General features: G+C 38.5%; 1 protein-coding gene across 1 annotated transcript in view; it reads right to left on the bottom strand.

The window, feature by feature from the left end:
* Positions 1-8,709, bottom strand: part of LOC118274064 (RNA-binding protein MEX3B) — a 47,336-nt gene extending 38,627 nt beyond the window's left edge. Inside the window, exon 1 of the mRNA XM_035591419.2 lies at positions 8,294-8,709. Coding sequence (XP_035447312.1) covers positions 8,294-8,558 — 265 coding nt within the window. The 5' untranslated portion in view covers positions 8,559-8,709. The remainder of the gene's footprint in view (positions 1-8,293) is intronic.
* Positions 8,710-14,805: the final 6,096 nt, after the last annotated feature.

The following is a 14,805-nucleotide window of genomic DNA, read 5'->3' as shown; positions in this document are numbered from 1 at the left end:
GTTCGAGTTATTCTTGGATAATAATAAAGTTGTATGTACTTAGCTACTACAGTGGCAAAGCAGTCGGGAAAAACACGCGTAGACAAATAAAACTCATTCCTTGCGAAACTTGTGTAAACCAATGAAAGTTTAGTTAGAAACTTCGGTTGACGAAAGAAGCAAATTCGCAAGTATTCTAAAATGATCGACTATCCAGAAATATTTGTGAACATTTTAAATGATAAAGAAATGCAGTGTACTTAACTAACGAAAATTATAAACATAATATTTTTTGTTACTGTATGAATAATAAGGTATTTTTCTTTTCTATGGTATGAATAGTCCTGCTACAGTGATAATGAAATAACTAGTTGCGGTAACTACGAAGTGTCGTGCCAACGGTGGTGGCGAGCTACGACCGTTGGGCCGCGCGGCGCGCCGCTCGCGGGTCGCACGCACACCGCGCAACGTTTCCAAACGGAAAGCGCAGCTGCCAGTGCCAATGTTTGACAGTTGAAGGTAGAATGGAGCTTTGTCAGTGCCCTTTAAAAAAACATTAAATAACAAGAGCATTAGACGATTGAGGTGCAATTCAAACATAGAAAAATTGTCGTAGGACAATAATTTGTAAACAGTATTATGAAATAATCTACTGTTTAGGCTTTTAATTTATAAAGTGAGTCGTTGACTTCTAATACTGATATCGGTGTTAATTTATTTAAAACAGATTTCGGAACGGTTAATATTAATAGTAACATGTGTTCTAACGTTCATAAACAAGAGGCGTAACGACTGTCAAATGTTTAAATCGAAAATAACAATCAATGGTGTGTAAGGAGGCGGGATAATTAAGCTGGCATGCTCGACGCTTGAAGATGTATTTAATGGCATTAATATTGGTGACCAGTCCTTAGTATAAATAGACGACATTCTGTAACTCGGGTACTAGGTATTTGCCACAGGCAGCACCTGGCTCCGTTTTTATTTTTGTTATTTTAAAGTGGTCATACAACAGTCACCCATTAAAACGATCGCTGCTGAGCGAGACTGAATAGTTTTGGTGACCAGTAATGTCATCAAGAATGGATCGAGACGTGTATCTATTTGCAAAACTTTGTAATGACATCTGAATCCACATTTCTGTTACTAATTCATCATTAGTTTTCATTAAATCTAATTTATTAGACGCCACCTAATAGTGTTTTCTTGTTATCGGTAGATAAGTGAGCCATTGTTAGACTATCAATAGTCATGTGAATGTGGAGACGGTTGGGGCAGGTGGCGCGCGCGTCGGTTGCAAGACGGTTGGCAGATGGCAGCCCCAGCGGTAACTTGGAGGAATTTGTAAACTGGTCGTTTATTATAATGTCACTAACCGATAATAACACCGGTTGACTTTTCATTTTCTAGAGGAAAGCAGATGTTTTAATTATTTTTCTATTATTCACGTAAAGTGTAGATTGTACGCCTATATGTTAATGTTTATTTATTCTTTACGACTCATGTCAGTAGTATGCCTTGCCCGCGTCCTCGGGCGAAAACCTTGGTACCATGTTAAAGCCTTTATTTATACCATATTAGTTTGAATTTTTGCCAAAAGTAATAACTTTCTTTGATGGTTCTTCTATTAGTGAACAATGCCATGCACACTTATTTGGAATCAACTTTACTACTAGTCCTCAGATGTAATTTAGTTCTAGAATATTTAATAACAATAAATTAATTTGTGTTGCCTTTCGGTATATTAAACCTTACATTAATCAGCCAGTATAATGGAGTGGTACATGTTCGTAATAGCACACATGTGGCGTTGCTAGGTAGAACGGAACAATTCTTCATGGCGACAACATTTTGCACATCTGCGCTCTTCGGACTTTGACTCGAAGACATTAACATCATATCCTGTCATTAAACCTTCACGAGAAATACGTACGCTCCATTTTTTTCCAACAATAATGTAGTCCGCGACAAATAAATTAATCTCGGACAGAAATTGCCATCGCATAGTTCTCTGAGAAAATAACCGAGGCCGTGTAAGGCGGAATAATGAAAGTCGCCCGCGGGATGGCCGCTTATTACTAGCCCTGGATAAAGAGTAAATCGAAATGGGAGTGAGTCTAATTCGCGGCGCCGGCTGACAGCCCGAGATGGATTGTTGTCAACATTAGTGCGGGAGCATATCGACTTGTCGCTCTATAACATTGCCCCCGCCGACCACTAACCCGTGATGACATAATTTACGGCTCGATCAATCTAAATTAGATCCAATAGCTCATAAAATAAGAGTCCATTTCACTCTGCCACGTCACGTCGTTGCGACTTTACGATCCGATCACAGCCACTCTCGTCCAGGAGTACATGTCGCGAGACGTCTGACATTCGATTTCAAGCTCAGAAACAAAACAGCTCAAGGTCTACAATTAAACGCAGTAGCGGTTTTCGCGCCGGATTACGGGCTTATTCGTGCTGCCGCGGCAATTAGGAAGTCATTCATTAGGGTCCCTAAGTTTCGCAGACGTGGGGGTGCCGTCGCACCGTGACGTCACGCTGTTCTTTCGCAACGCGCTATGATTCCAAATGATTTCTAGTTCGTTGCGCCTCGCCGCTAGTTAGTGCTCCGCTTCGAAAACAAAAAGTAACCATGTTTAAGAATGCTGTTGGTGCGACGTGCGCAATACAAACAGGAGCGAGTTAGTTCGGGCTCGGCCGTTCCTTCCCGCGGCCATGGCGCCACTCCGAGCAACAAGGACGGAGAAATGCACCTTAAAATAACCCTCAAATTCGACGTAGTTGATACAAAACGCATACAGCCGTAGATTTCATTTCCGAATGCACGATAAGGATGCAAGATGCGGTTACCGGCGGCCCAGAATGCATCTGTCAAGTCGCACAAAAAATGGGGCCCTGGAATTTTGGGACGTCTTGGCAACGACGACGGGACACATGCTTGTTTATTTTTTTACCGCCAGAGTAGTTTCATTCAAAAATTGTCAGCGACTAGAGAGAGGATTTGTGTAATCTTGTTAAAGTAGTATCAGCCTGCCCGTTAACAAACCAATTTAGCTATCGTTCCAGTAAATTTATGAATGTTTACATTAACATTCATTACTTCCAATACACAATAAATAATAATAAAGAGTTATTTTTAAGGATGTTGGTTTATAATTTGTAACGTTTATGGTAATGCTAATATTCATATAAGAATCGTGGGAATCGCATATTCAATAAGTATACTATCAGTTTCGCTTTTACCAACCCATTTCCGCTTGGTAAATTGAATAGTACAAGACAGCGGCGCAGCTCGCGTCCACCAGGCTAGCAGCAGTATGCAGGAGCCGAAGCCTTGACCCTGACTGCGGTGGCGTCGACCGGAACGCACGCCGAGCCACATTGCGAATCTTGCCGATTGGCGTTCACTGCCTAGCCAGTGTTGCGATCTTAGTACATTCCGTTCGCACGTGTGCTTTACGAGATTGTTTTCTCTTTCATTTATGTACGAAAATTACACCAATTAAGTTAAATACAACTTGCGTCTATTTTCAATAGCGTTCTTATTTTGCATACAACAAACATTGTTTCCAGTTGTTCGGATTCTGTTCCCCGTCCATAATAAGATCCAGATTTATAACATGAATATATTTTATTGTTGATGTTATCAAATTCGGTTAGTAAGATAGACGAAACGGCCTAGTAACGACAAAATCGAGAGTTATTGTTGAGAAAAAAGTCATCAAGTATCTTGTGGAGTAAACAGAGAGAGAGGAGGGGTAAGCAGTCATTGATGTAGAACCGGTTGTAGCGACTCGTCATCCAGAACCGGCTTGTGACGGACAGGGATGAATTACTCACCGAAACATCGTGGTTTGGGAACATTGGAACTAAACGTTACGGGCATAGCTCGCATGCCAAGCTCGTGATCAATGATCACTACGAGCTGAACATTATTTAGATCACAATAAAAAGATTATAGACGTCTTGTAAAAACTATTAGGTATACAGTTTTTATACGTTTAATATGTATAGATTCGTGTAAATACCACCTCGACAGTCGGACAGTACACCTTACATCGGTTTCAGATGCAAAAACGTTGTTCGGCGCGCCACTACAAATCAAAACAACAAACGCGCCGACAGGAGGTCCGATCGACATCGACATCGAGACAATCATCGACAATCGTATCGATAGTCAACGCGGGTCCGACACGAGTCGACAACCGGACGTGACGTCACGCCGTCCGTGCGTAAACGCGAGAATTTTAAACAACCTTTTGGTATATTGCGTTGTCTCTCCGAACAGATGTCATTGGTACAAACAAAGATGTCTCATGCTTTGACATTTTATTACCATGTGTGTAAGGTTCAAAATCCTGTAAAAAGTTGTCGATCAAAGGATATGCTCATTTTAATATTCACACCGTATGAAAAGTGCGTTGTTAAAAGGTCGTATTAGGTTTTGACACGAATTTACAATAGACAATAATGTATAGCCAGGGATACAAGGAATTCTATTTTTACCATCTTTTGTTCTAGTGCCTCCTACATTAAAATTTGCCCAGCGATGCCTCATGCGAAGGCTAAACGTGAATGAATATTGTGATTATGTCGGTCAAAGTCCGAATCTTGGTATCAATGGATTTGTAGTGATTGTATAATTTTGAGTAAAGGACCTACCACAAGTCTACGAAAGAAGCAAGGGTACACAAAGTACAGGTACATTTTAAATGTGCCATATCGAAGGACCTCTTCATAAAAGTCTTCGAGGCGGAATGATTTTGTGCCGAATGCGTCAGTATTGAGTTACTGTCTATTGTACCAGGGGGTTTAAAAAAATAAGGAGTTTCTTAGAAATATTTGTGTAAGCAATTCACTGTTCAGTTGGCATTTTTTGCATAAGTTTATTTACGTTGAAATGTATTCATGGTACAGAGATTTATCTTGAGACACGGCTTATAGAAAAATCTTGGTAACAGGACGAAAATAAACTACTTTCACTACTTACATAGTAATAATAGAGGGATTATAAGATGAAGTTAAATGATTACAAGATTATTTTTGAATACAGTTGATGAAAACTTTTTCAAAATTACAACAAAGCTACTGCAAAGTACTAAGGATACATGAACCTATTTAGTTTTTATCAAATGGGTTTCGGTGGCGATCTGACTTTACCGAAGGAAACAGAACGTAACGCCCTAAATATAAGTAACAACTGTTTTGAAACCTGCGGCCCTAGTTATCGCATTAAGTTTATGCTCTTCCTAATCATCCTTTCAACTTGAAACTACAATTATTGCATCCTGTTATATTTTACTACTCCTTAGAATGTGATAAACTTTTGTTTTCATTCTTAAATGTCTTTAAAAGACACCAGACGATGTCTAAGTTATAAAACTAGGTATTCATTAAAAGATTTATCTTGAAACAAATTTGCGCTGCAACGTCACGGCTTTTATCCCCGATGCGGTATGCAGAGTACCTCTGCTATTGTCTGAGACATCATTTCTCCATAATTTTGTTAGTTAACATTAAAAGGTTTTTGAAATCCTTTTTAATCACCAAATAATGTCAACCTAAATCATAAAACTAAAACAAAATGCAAGGTGAACATGCATCGTGCGAAACTCTCCAACTCGTACTATAGGACGCGCGTAGTTAGACACAGTTGTAAGTCAGCAGCTGCCTTTTTTGCTCTCGTTTTACAAGTTCCTTAGTCTGGAAATGCAAGGGACCTCTATATACCCTACCTACCTATAGTACCAGTATTATTGTTTCGTTCTACTGCTATGGGAAAGGTTTCCGAGCGAAACGGCCACTATTAAACGGGTCGGATCGAAATAGGTACCAGTTTTTGTATAATGCGATATTATTATTGTTTAGTTTTCTTTTTTAATATTTCGTGTTTATCTTTTGATGTATTCTTTGGCTGCAGGGCATAATCAGGGTCCGTTTTTTGGAGCGGATTTTAGTTTATATTAAAACGGTATTGAATTAATATTAATATCATAATTAGGTACCTACTTAAATGTTATTCCCTACTGTATACTTGCATTTTTTGCTGAACTTAAGTTTTCTATGTTATTGTTTGTTTACGAATAAATATTTAACGAGGTAATTTTATCTTTAATTCCCTAAATATGAAAAATGAGCTACAAATTAAGATTTTTATGTCTTAAACGCGGGAAATGTGACCCTTTCTCATTAAAACCTACTTCGATCAAGTTCAATGCGAAATAAAGTGTCTGCATGTACCCTGTCATCTCAGCGTGATAATAAATAACAATTAAGAGCCCAGAGCTACCAGGACCACATAATTGTGAAGAGAATCATGTTTGTCTTAAAAGAGCAAGTACACACATAGCTACCTATAGTAATTATGTTCAGCAATCGAATGACAATTAGCAACCTGTCCCATGTCCAATGCAAAAGGTGAATTCGTATAATACTATGTTAATGAGTGCTTCAAACTTAATGTTTATATTTGTACGTTTATAACATATAAATTTCTCAAAATGTTTATTTTAATTACCTAGGTAGGTATTTTTATTAAGCTTTGTCGTTCAATTAAGTAGTTTGTTGTCGGTTTTGCATGACATTCCGTACCAAGACGACTTTTGCTCTTGTTTTTTGCCTTTTATGAGCTTAACATTAATTATTTTTTCGAGTAGGTAGTAGTAGGTATAATCTATTTAATCACAAATGATTTGTTATTGTGCATTAGAAGTTTCTAGACTAAAGGAATGACGTGTTTTTATTATTAGTGATCCTAGGTTGTCGTAGGTTATGCACCTACCTACCTACGTACGTGTTTAACAGGTAATCTCATTTCGTCATAAATATTAATTAATGTACTTCCGATAGTTACTGATAAATTCTTGTTAAGTGTGGGAATGGTCGTGTTAACTTATTATATTTATTATAATGTACATATAAGGTAAAAACGAGTTATGTGTTCAAGTAAATATCGGAGGGGAAAACCCAACGAAGTTTAGGTATTAAATAGAAATAAATACCAAATGAAATAGCATGTACTAATTAGGTAGATGGTAAATATAGTGCATGTTGAAAATAAAAACGTATGTGATTAAGGTGAAATAAAATAGTGCTAACTACGAAACATGGATGACACAAATGCAATATTTATTTAACTAACTACGAACTACGCTATCTACCTACTTTTGACCTATCCCACGAAATGCTTTAAAGCAAACAACAACAAAAAATGTTTCCAAGGGTGAAGCGAATTCCTGGCAGAGTGTAACATTCTCCCAGTAACCTACCTACCTGTATAATAACTCCGCTCTGCTAACTCAACGAATAGATAATTGATTTCTTACGCAGAGAGCGCATACATTTGAAAAATTAGTGCCAGATACAGAACTTCGGACCTCTTTGTCGGTAACTTTTTGCTCATCCCTTACAAAAAAGAAAACCAACCCTTGGGTAACATTTTTTGCCGAATTGTACCTTTTAATTAGAAGCAACCGATAGTTTTTTCGACTTCGAAACCCAATTTGGAAGGACTGATACCGAGAAATTAGATCGACTTTAGATGATGCAAGATAATGACAATTTGTGGGTAGCCTCCTAATATTTTACTATAGATGCAATTTAATGACTAATGGAAATGTTCAACTAATGGACGCGAACTATCGCCAAGTAAAATACCTACGACTACGATACACTTCGAAAGTTTCGTAACAATAACTTTGACCTACACTTTGGTCAATTTGACCGATAAATACCTACGTAATGAATTTCAAAATAAATTTCACTAACTAATAACCGAGCGCGAGAGTTTACACAGAAAATGTAGGTATTCAACATTATGTGTCGAGAATTATTTCGAAACAGTTGGCCCCGGGCCCCTAACTTGCTCAAGGAGCTTTCAGTCTCGCGGACGAGGAGTCGAGGAGTACGTAAGTACTACGGTGGAGTACAACTACAGAGCGAGGAATGTACAGCGTATATATTTACGTGCTAGCTACACAACACTACGGCACGGTGCTGGCGGTGCGACCATCGGATAAAGCGCATCAACAAATGCTATGAGGGTAAACAAAACAAAAACATTGCGAATTTTTCGCCGGTCGTCGAGTATTGGCACGAGATCCTGTCACTGGGTGTTGGTTGTGATCGAACATAACCTCAAAGCGGCTGGTGGCACGTGCGCCCTTACATAAGGGTGGCGCGGTCCAACCCCGACGTCTGCCGTGACACCGAATAACCTCTACAGCTGTTCGGCGTGGCCGCGCCGGCTGCGGCGGCGACCGGCGGCGTGACAACAAGCGGCGGCGTATGGAACGTGCAGCAGTACCTTGGCGGCCGACGATCTCGGCGACGTGCTCGGAGGAAGGCACCGGCACACACTCCGTCATGTTCTGCGATTTCTTGGCGCGGTCCTCGGGCGGCGGCGCGAACCCGAGCGGGCTGGCCAGCGAGGTGGTCGCGGGCAGCGTCTCTCCCAGGCTCAGCATGCTCAGCTCGAGCGCCAGTTGGAACGCGCGCTGGTCTTCCACCAATCCTCCGCCGCCTCCTAAGTCCGAGAACAAGCTTGACGGCATTTCCACTTGAGAAGCCATTTTTACGATTTACTTATTGAGAGGTTGCCCTCTCTGTCACTGGTTAGATAAAAATTGGGGTGCGTTCGATCGTTTCAAACGCCGCGTTTTGTCATGAGAGACGCACGTGTATCTGTCGCGCGGCGCGGTCCCGAACTGAGTTGCCGGCCGGCGAGCGCACGCGCCCAGCGCGCCGGCGCGGGGTGGCGGGTGGTGGGAGCGGGCGCGCGCGGGGTGGGGTGGCCGCCGGCGGGCGGGGGAGGGGCGATGCAGCCAGGGCGGGATGCGTCGCAGCTTCCGCCCGCCCTGGGTCCCTCCACCGGCTCCGCTACACCGCTACACGCCGCGCCGCGCCCGCTGTCCGTGCTTTCACACCTTGCCGCGCCGCGCGCTGCTAATTATTTCGAGATCACGTTTTATGTTGTAGGTGGACGCGGCTGCGGCTGATAACGTCCATAAAAATTACTCTGATTTACAGGGAAGTTAACTTTCAGTAAAGTTGAGTGAACTACATTCAAGAGTCACCTAACCATTTTTCAATGCTAATAAACTTATAAAAACAAAGAAAAGTCATTCACTAAGCACAGCTAAATTGTAATTGTATTAAATAAATAAACTACATAACTTTGGTACAGTAGTCCACAGAAAACTTCCACCTAACAAATAAAAGTACCTGCTGATGGCTATCAGGGCGGGAGTCAGTAGTCACTTAGAACTCAGTGTCACCACGATCTCCAACGGAAGATAATGTCGGCAGCTCGTTGGGCAGGCGATACCGCTCTGACTGGCTATTGTTTTATCTGCATTCTTCGCAAGCCGATAAATATACTAAATACATCTTCAATCAGGTGTATAATTATACTACTTACTAGGTACCTACTAAACGTTTAGTGTAATATTTATTTTTATTTTCCTACTACCTAAGTAAATATCATGTGTAATCTTCTAAAATTTATAGTGAACTTTTATATATTAATATGCATAAAAAATATAATACATGTAAACTAATATATAAGAATCATAAAAAATGGAATTTAAATAATAATGTAGTTGTAGCAAATAAGTAACGTTTGTTGCAAGCTGTATATTGTTTTGTGTCGTATATAAACTTTTTTCATTTCATTTCATATCACGTGAAACAGCAGTCATTAACAACAGGCTGTCTGTCTGTTTCCTAAGGGAAATAAGATTTGGATAGAGAGTTAAACTAAATCGTAGTCAAATAAACTTTATTTGAGTTAATTAATCGTAACTAATCAAAGCTAGTTACGTATCTAGGTAATTAAACGATACATAGTAATTTTAGTAAGCAAATAAAAGATTTGAGTTAGTGAAGTTATTAATGTTTTGTAGACGAATTAAATCACTAACAAGTTAATCATAATAAATATGCTCTGCTCGATGACTCCGTACTACTGCTGAAATTTCTAAAAATGAAAAACCCGACAATACACTACCTTACCTGGAAACCGACCACGAATCGGTTTACTCACGTACATTCATAGTGAAAAGCTAATACGTGAGTAAACCGTTTTAGCTTTAGGTAATTTAGTATGTCTCACGATAGTTATTATAAAATTATAAACCAAAATAAAATCTCTTGTTAAAATAACATAGCATAGACTTGCATCAAACTTTGATAAATCTACATTTACCGAAGGATAAGAAAATACATTATATCGTAAAAATAGAAATTACTATAACATACTCGTAAGACAACATACCGCTTGCGATCCCCGGGGAGCATATAAATGAACCAGTAGTATAATATTTGTAAATAGATATCACCATAATATTGAGCATGGTTACACGGTTTTCTATCGATTAAACTGACTATATAACACTATTTTTAATATACATATATGTCAGGGTAACACCTCTACTCTTCTTTTCTCTTCTAACAACTGTCATAAGCGAAACTATGCCTTGTCAGCAGTTCTTTATGATAAACAAGAACAAATTGCTTTGAAGAAGTAAACTTTCTTAAGTAGAGGATACGCTCATAATCGCTAGTTTAACGAGACATTCACACTTTGTATATAAGTATTATATGACTGACTATGTATGCTTTTAATCATACATAAACACAAGTGTAGGTCTCCTAATAAAATAAAAATAATCACTTGAGCTTTGACAAATATAATACGCCACATCCTTAGTCTCGCTGATTACATCGAGTACCTACAATCAGTAATCGGCATTCAACTACATCAAAGTAATGTTCTCTGTTATCAAACCCGAGTGAGAAATGTTTATCAGAAGCTGGACTCGAAATTCGAAGAACGTGGCCATTGGTCATCTGACCTCACCTCACGTCCGCATCCGGTTAACAATACTACTGGAATTTTGTGGAATTTAGAATTAGTGCCTATTTAGATCTTGGGCTTCATGATTGCCTGGTACCTCGTAGCGAAGATTCGATTATTGCAACCTATTAGATTAATATCTGAAATAAAGGATTCTTCATTTATTAAATCATACTTTAGTATAAGTTATTTCAAACTAAAATATTGTACTGGATCCTACATTAATAAGTCTCATATTTTGAAATATTAATTCGCAGTCAAAATAAGGAAGTTGTCTGTCGGTACTAAAATAGTTATCGGCTTATCAATCTGATATCGTTTCTTTCTATCGACATACTTTATCCGATTTTTAATTCTCATGACTTAACATCGATTGTTAATAAACACAATACTTTACTAGAGGTTCAATCCTTCTTCTAAAGGTCGGAAACTTCTCTGGTGTTGTGGGTGCCCATGGGCGGCGCTGATTACTGTTTAATAGATACTTGCTTTGCTTACCATTAGGTGACCCATCAGCTTGTTAGCCATTGTATTAAAAATAAACAGAGTTAGTTCACTCGGGCCCAGGAACCAATGATATTTCACTCCGGTACATACCAAACGTTAGGCGTCAGACTCCAAACTTCCGGTTCTATGACCTAGAGTGCCGAGTGACGGAAGAGGGTTCAAGGAGGGTCATCCACGCAGTTTTTATTAACTTTGCCAATTATATTCGCTACATATTAGGTATCTAGTATTGTTTGGAGTTGTTGTGGATTGAGATATTCTTTAATGTATCTTAGTTTCTACCTAACTATTAGCATCTGACTTAAAAAGTATTCATAAATGGCTGCATGGTTGGCGCGGTTAGCTGGGTAACTGGCTGCCATGCAAGGTGTAGCGGGTTCCATTCCCGCACTCTCTGTGCAAGAGCAACTATTTGTGTGATCCACAAATTGTTCTTTCGGGTCTGTGTGTCATGTGCATGTAACGAACTACTATGTTTTGTATCGTCTTTATAAAAAAAAAAAAAATCTACACGCACGCTTAGTTTTTCCGTAATTATTGTTCATCCGTATTTGTTTAATAATTCAGTGCTTTTATTCACCTTCGTAACTGAAACGATTCTGTGTAAGAAATTATGTTTTATGAAAATTCGTTCAGCAGTTTCAAAGTACACCACTGCAAGACAAATAGAAGCTTTATTTTTTTGCAATTTAGGACACCTACGCAGGATTTCTCTTGAAGAAATGGGATAAACTCCTTGGTCAGAGTTTAAGCTTTAAGTAAACATGTTTTTATATCTTTGTTACCCATGACCGTTGATATTTCGCGAAAGTATAAACATCCTTTGTTGTTATGATACCCTGGTAATCACAGAAGGTATTTATGAAACATGTCGTAGACAAAACAAGGGATGATTTTAGACCAAATGTCAGGGAAACAAAATAAATAGATCTTTTTATCATCCTCTGAGCTTTTATAATTGTCAAAACTGTGGGCGTTTGTACATTTCCACTTGTCTGTTTATTATTTCTTACAATTTAATGTGTGTGTACCTACTGCTTATATGTATGTCTAGTACATACATATACGTATGAACATATCAAATCAATTCTTCAGTAAATTTCCAAGTAAAAGTACTTATGTGCTTGCTTAGATATACTAAATGCTTTAATGTTTTGCGAATACCAAATTCTCAGTATTAGGATTTCAGATCCTTAAGCTGCTAAAAGGTAACATTGCAAATTATTTTACCGACTGTCTGTCTGCCTAAACTTTTGAAAACACTGCAATGTTTTGATAGGAAAAAAGAACTACGTCACAAAAATCCATTAGTAAATGAGAGTGATCCAAATCCGTTTTGTGTATGTATGGTCAGTGAATCCATTCGCAGGCAGGGACGAGATTATGTCAACGATATCCATCACCCAAGATGGATCTGTGATTGGATGACGTCACAGTTTATTACTACGCCGCTACGACATTGCTACGACGCGGACGCGTGGTTTACGTAGAACTTAGAAAACTTTGGAATTCATTCACAATTTTTGTTTGAAATAGTTGTTTCTGTTATATGTGATTACAATTTCCGTAGATTTTTGAGGCTTGTCTAGTCTTGATCGAATATCTGAAAATGCGACTACTGAGTATAGAGTAACAAGAGATTAAGGGGGTTTTAAAAGACGTAGTCACGACCTGCGTAACAATTGTTTTTGTGACAGGAAATGTGAGTACCGAACGTCTTAATTAACTTAGGTATAATTCTAATAATAAAGTAATGGAAAACTTTCCATTTCATAGCTATTAAAAATTACTTTATCGTTCAAGTACTTTTTTTTATAACGTGTTAAACGTTATAAAAAAAAGTAAGTAAGAAAAAAATGCGATTTTTCTTTGTAAAACACAAAATATAAATTAATACATTAATCTACCTACTTCGTTATTCTTTACTTGCCCAGTAACGTGCAAGTAGCTCCCGTTCAAGTTTACCCTCAGCCTCAGCAGAAGGAGTACCTCGCCAGACACGCCGTCTACTCCCCGTGTATTTTTGGCGCGCAGTCTTACCAACCACAGCACAACAACCTATACTAAATTGTCAAAATTATCCAATACATTTTCAACTTTACACCATATAGTAATAAAGATGAAAGTTCTTTGAGGATTTTTGAAGGATTGGGTGGTTTTACGTGCTGCTGTCGGCGCAGTACATTGATTTTCTAATTTAACCCTAATTTTAGAGTAATTGTGATTGCTTCTGGTTTTAAGTTAAAATTGGCGCAATGGAATTATTAATGTTGTAATTTTGGTAATGTGACTCGTTAGATATTTTTATTAATATTAAAAACCAATGCTTTTATTCGTACATAGTTACGAGTTAGGAAATTACACAATAAAGGATTTTATTTAGCTGGATTTTATGTATTTCGAAATCAACGAATTACTTTCGGAAATATAGATTAATGTTTTATTTAAAAAATTCGCATTCGATATTTAAAAAAAAAACACTTTAAAAAAATATAATCCTAAACTGAATTATTGAAAAAAGCTTAACGTAATGTGAGTACCGTATGAATGTCGGTTTAAAAACATATATTCGTTCATTTGAACCAGAAAATAGCTGACTACCCTCTAAATGCTATGACCTCCTAATACCTCAGCGCTGTGGTGTAGGAAACTGATCTTTAAGGTTATTGTAATAAGTGTTATACATGTGTTGGATGATTCTGTACTGAAAGTGGGTCGACCGGGGTTATTGCCCGGGCCTCGAAATAAAGGGTAGTTGTCGATATTTGAAAGTTCACTCTATAATAAGCCTTCCGTGATATTTTTCCGTTGATTGTCGGTGTACGAGGTACCAGCTTTATTCTTTGTTATTTTGTAACGGTTAAAAGATGTTTAAAAGAGAATTAATGCAAGTTTCTGTCACGGAGTCACGACATGAAGTTTTGCGAAGTTTCGTTGTTGTTGATTTTTGATTTGTGGTTTAATTTTCACTGGTGGTGAAGGGCGTATATCGCGGAGAACCGATGGCTGTTGGGGCAGAAAGGTTCTCGAGTGGAGACCGCGTACCGGCAAGCGCGACGTAGGACATCCACCCACAAGATGGACAGACGACCTGATTAAGCTTGCAAAGAGCCACTGGATGCATGTCGCTTCCAACCGGCCTATCTAGAAGTTATTGGGGGAAGCCCAGCAGTGGACAGCTGATACATTATATCAGCCGTCATTATGACAGTGAATGGTTATCAGCGGTAGAAATTATTATACCTACCGGGTAATCTAACTTCTTGTGGTGTTTTCTTAGCTAAAATGTAGATCACACCGACTTTTTTGAACACACTCCTAAAATTTGGCTCCTATAACACTAAACTTTGGAACAATCGAACCTCGGACCAATGAAACTGTCTTCGAACTTGCAAAAAGTGTTTTTAAACGTATTCAATAACAGCTATTACTATCGATATGTTTTATTTAAGTTA

The sequence above is a fragment of the Spodoptera frugiperda genome, chromosome 3, assembly GCF_023101765.2.
Source record: "Spodoptera frugiperda isolate SF20-4 chromosome 3, AGI-APGP_CSIRO_Sfru_2.0, whole genome shotgun sequence".
NCBI classification, from domain to species: Eukaryota; Metazoa; Arthropoda; class Insecta; order Lepidoptera; family Noctuidae; genus Spodoptera; species Spodoptera frugiperda.
The sequence above is the reverse complement of the archived record's forward strand: the minus strand, read 5'-3'. Positions and strand labels throughout refer to the sequence as shown.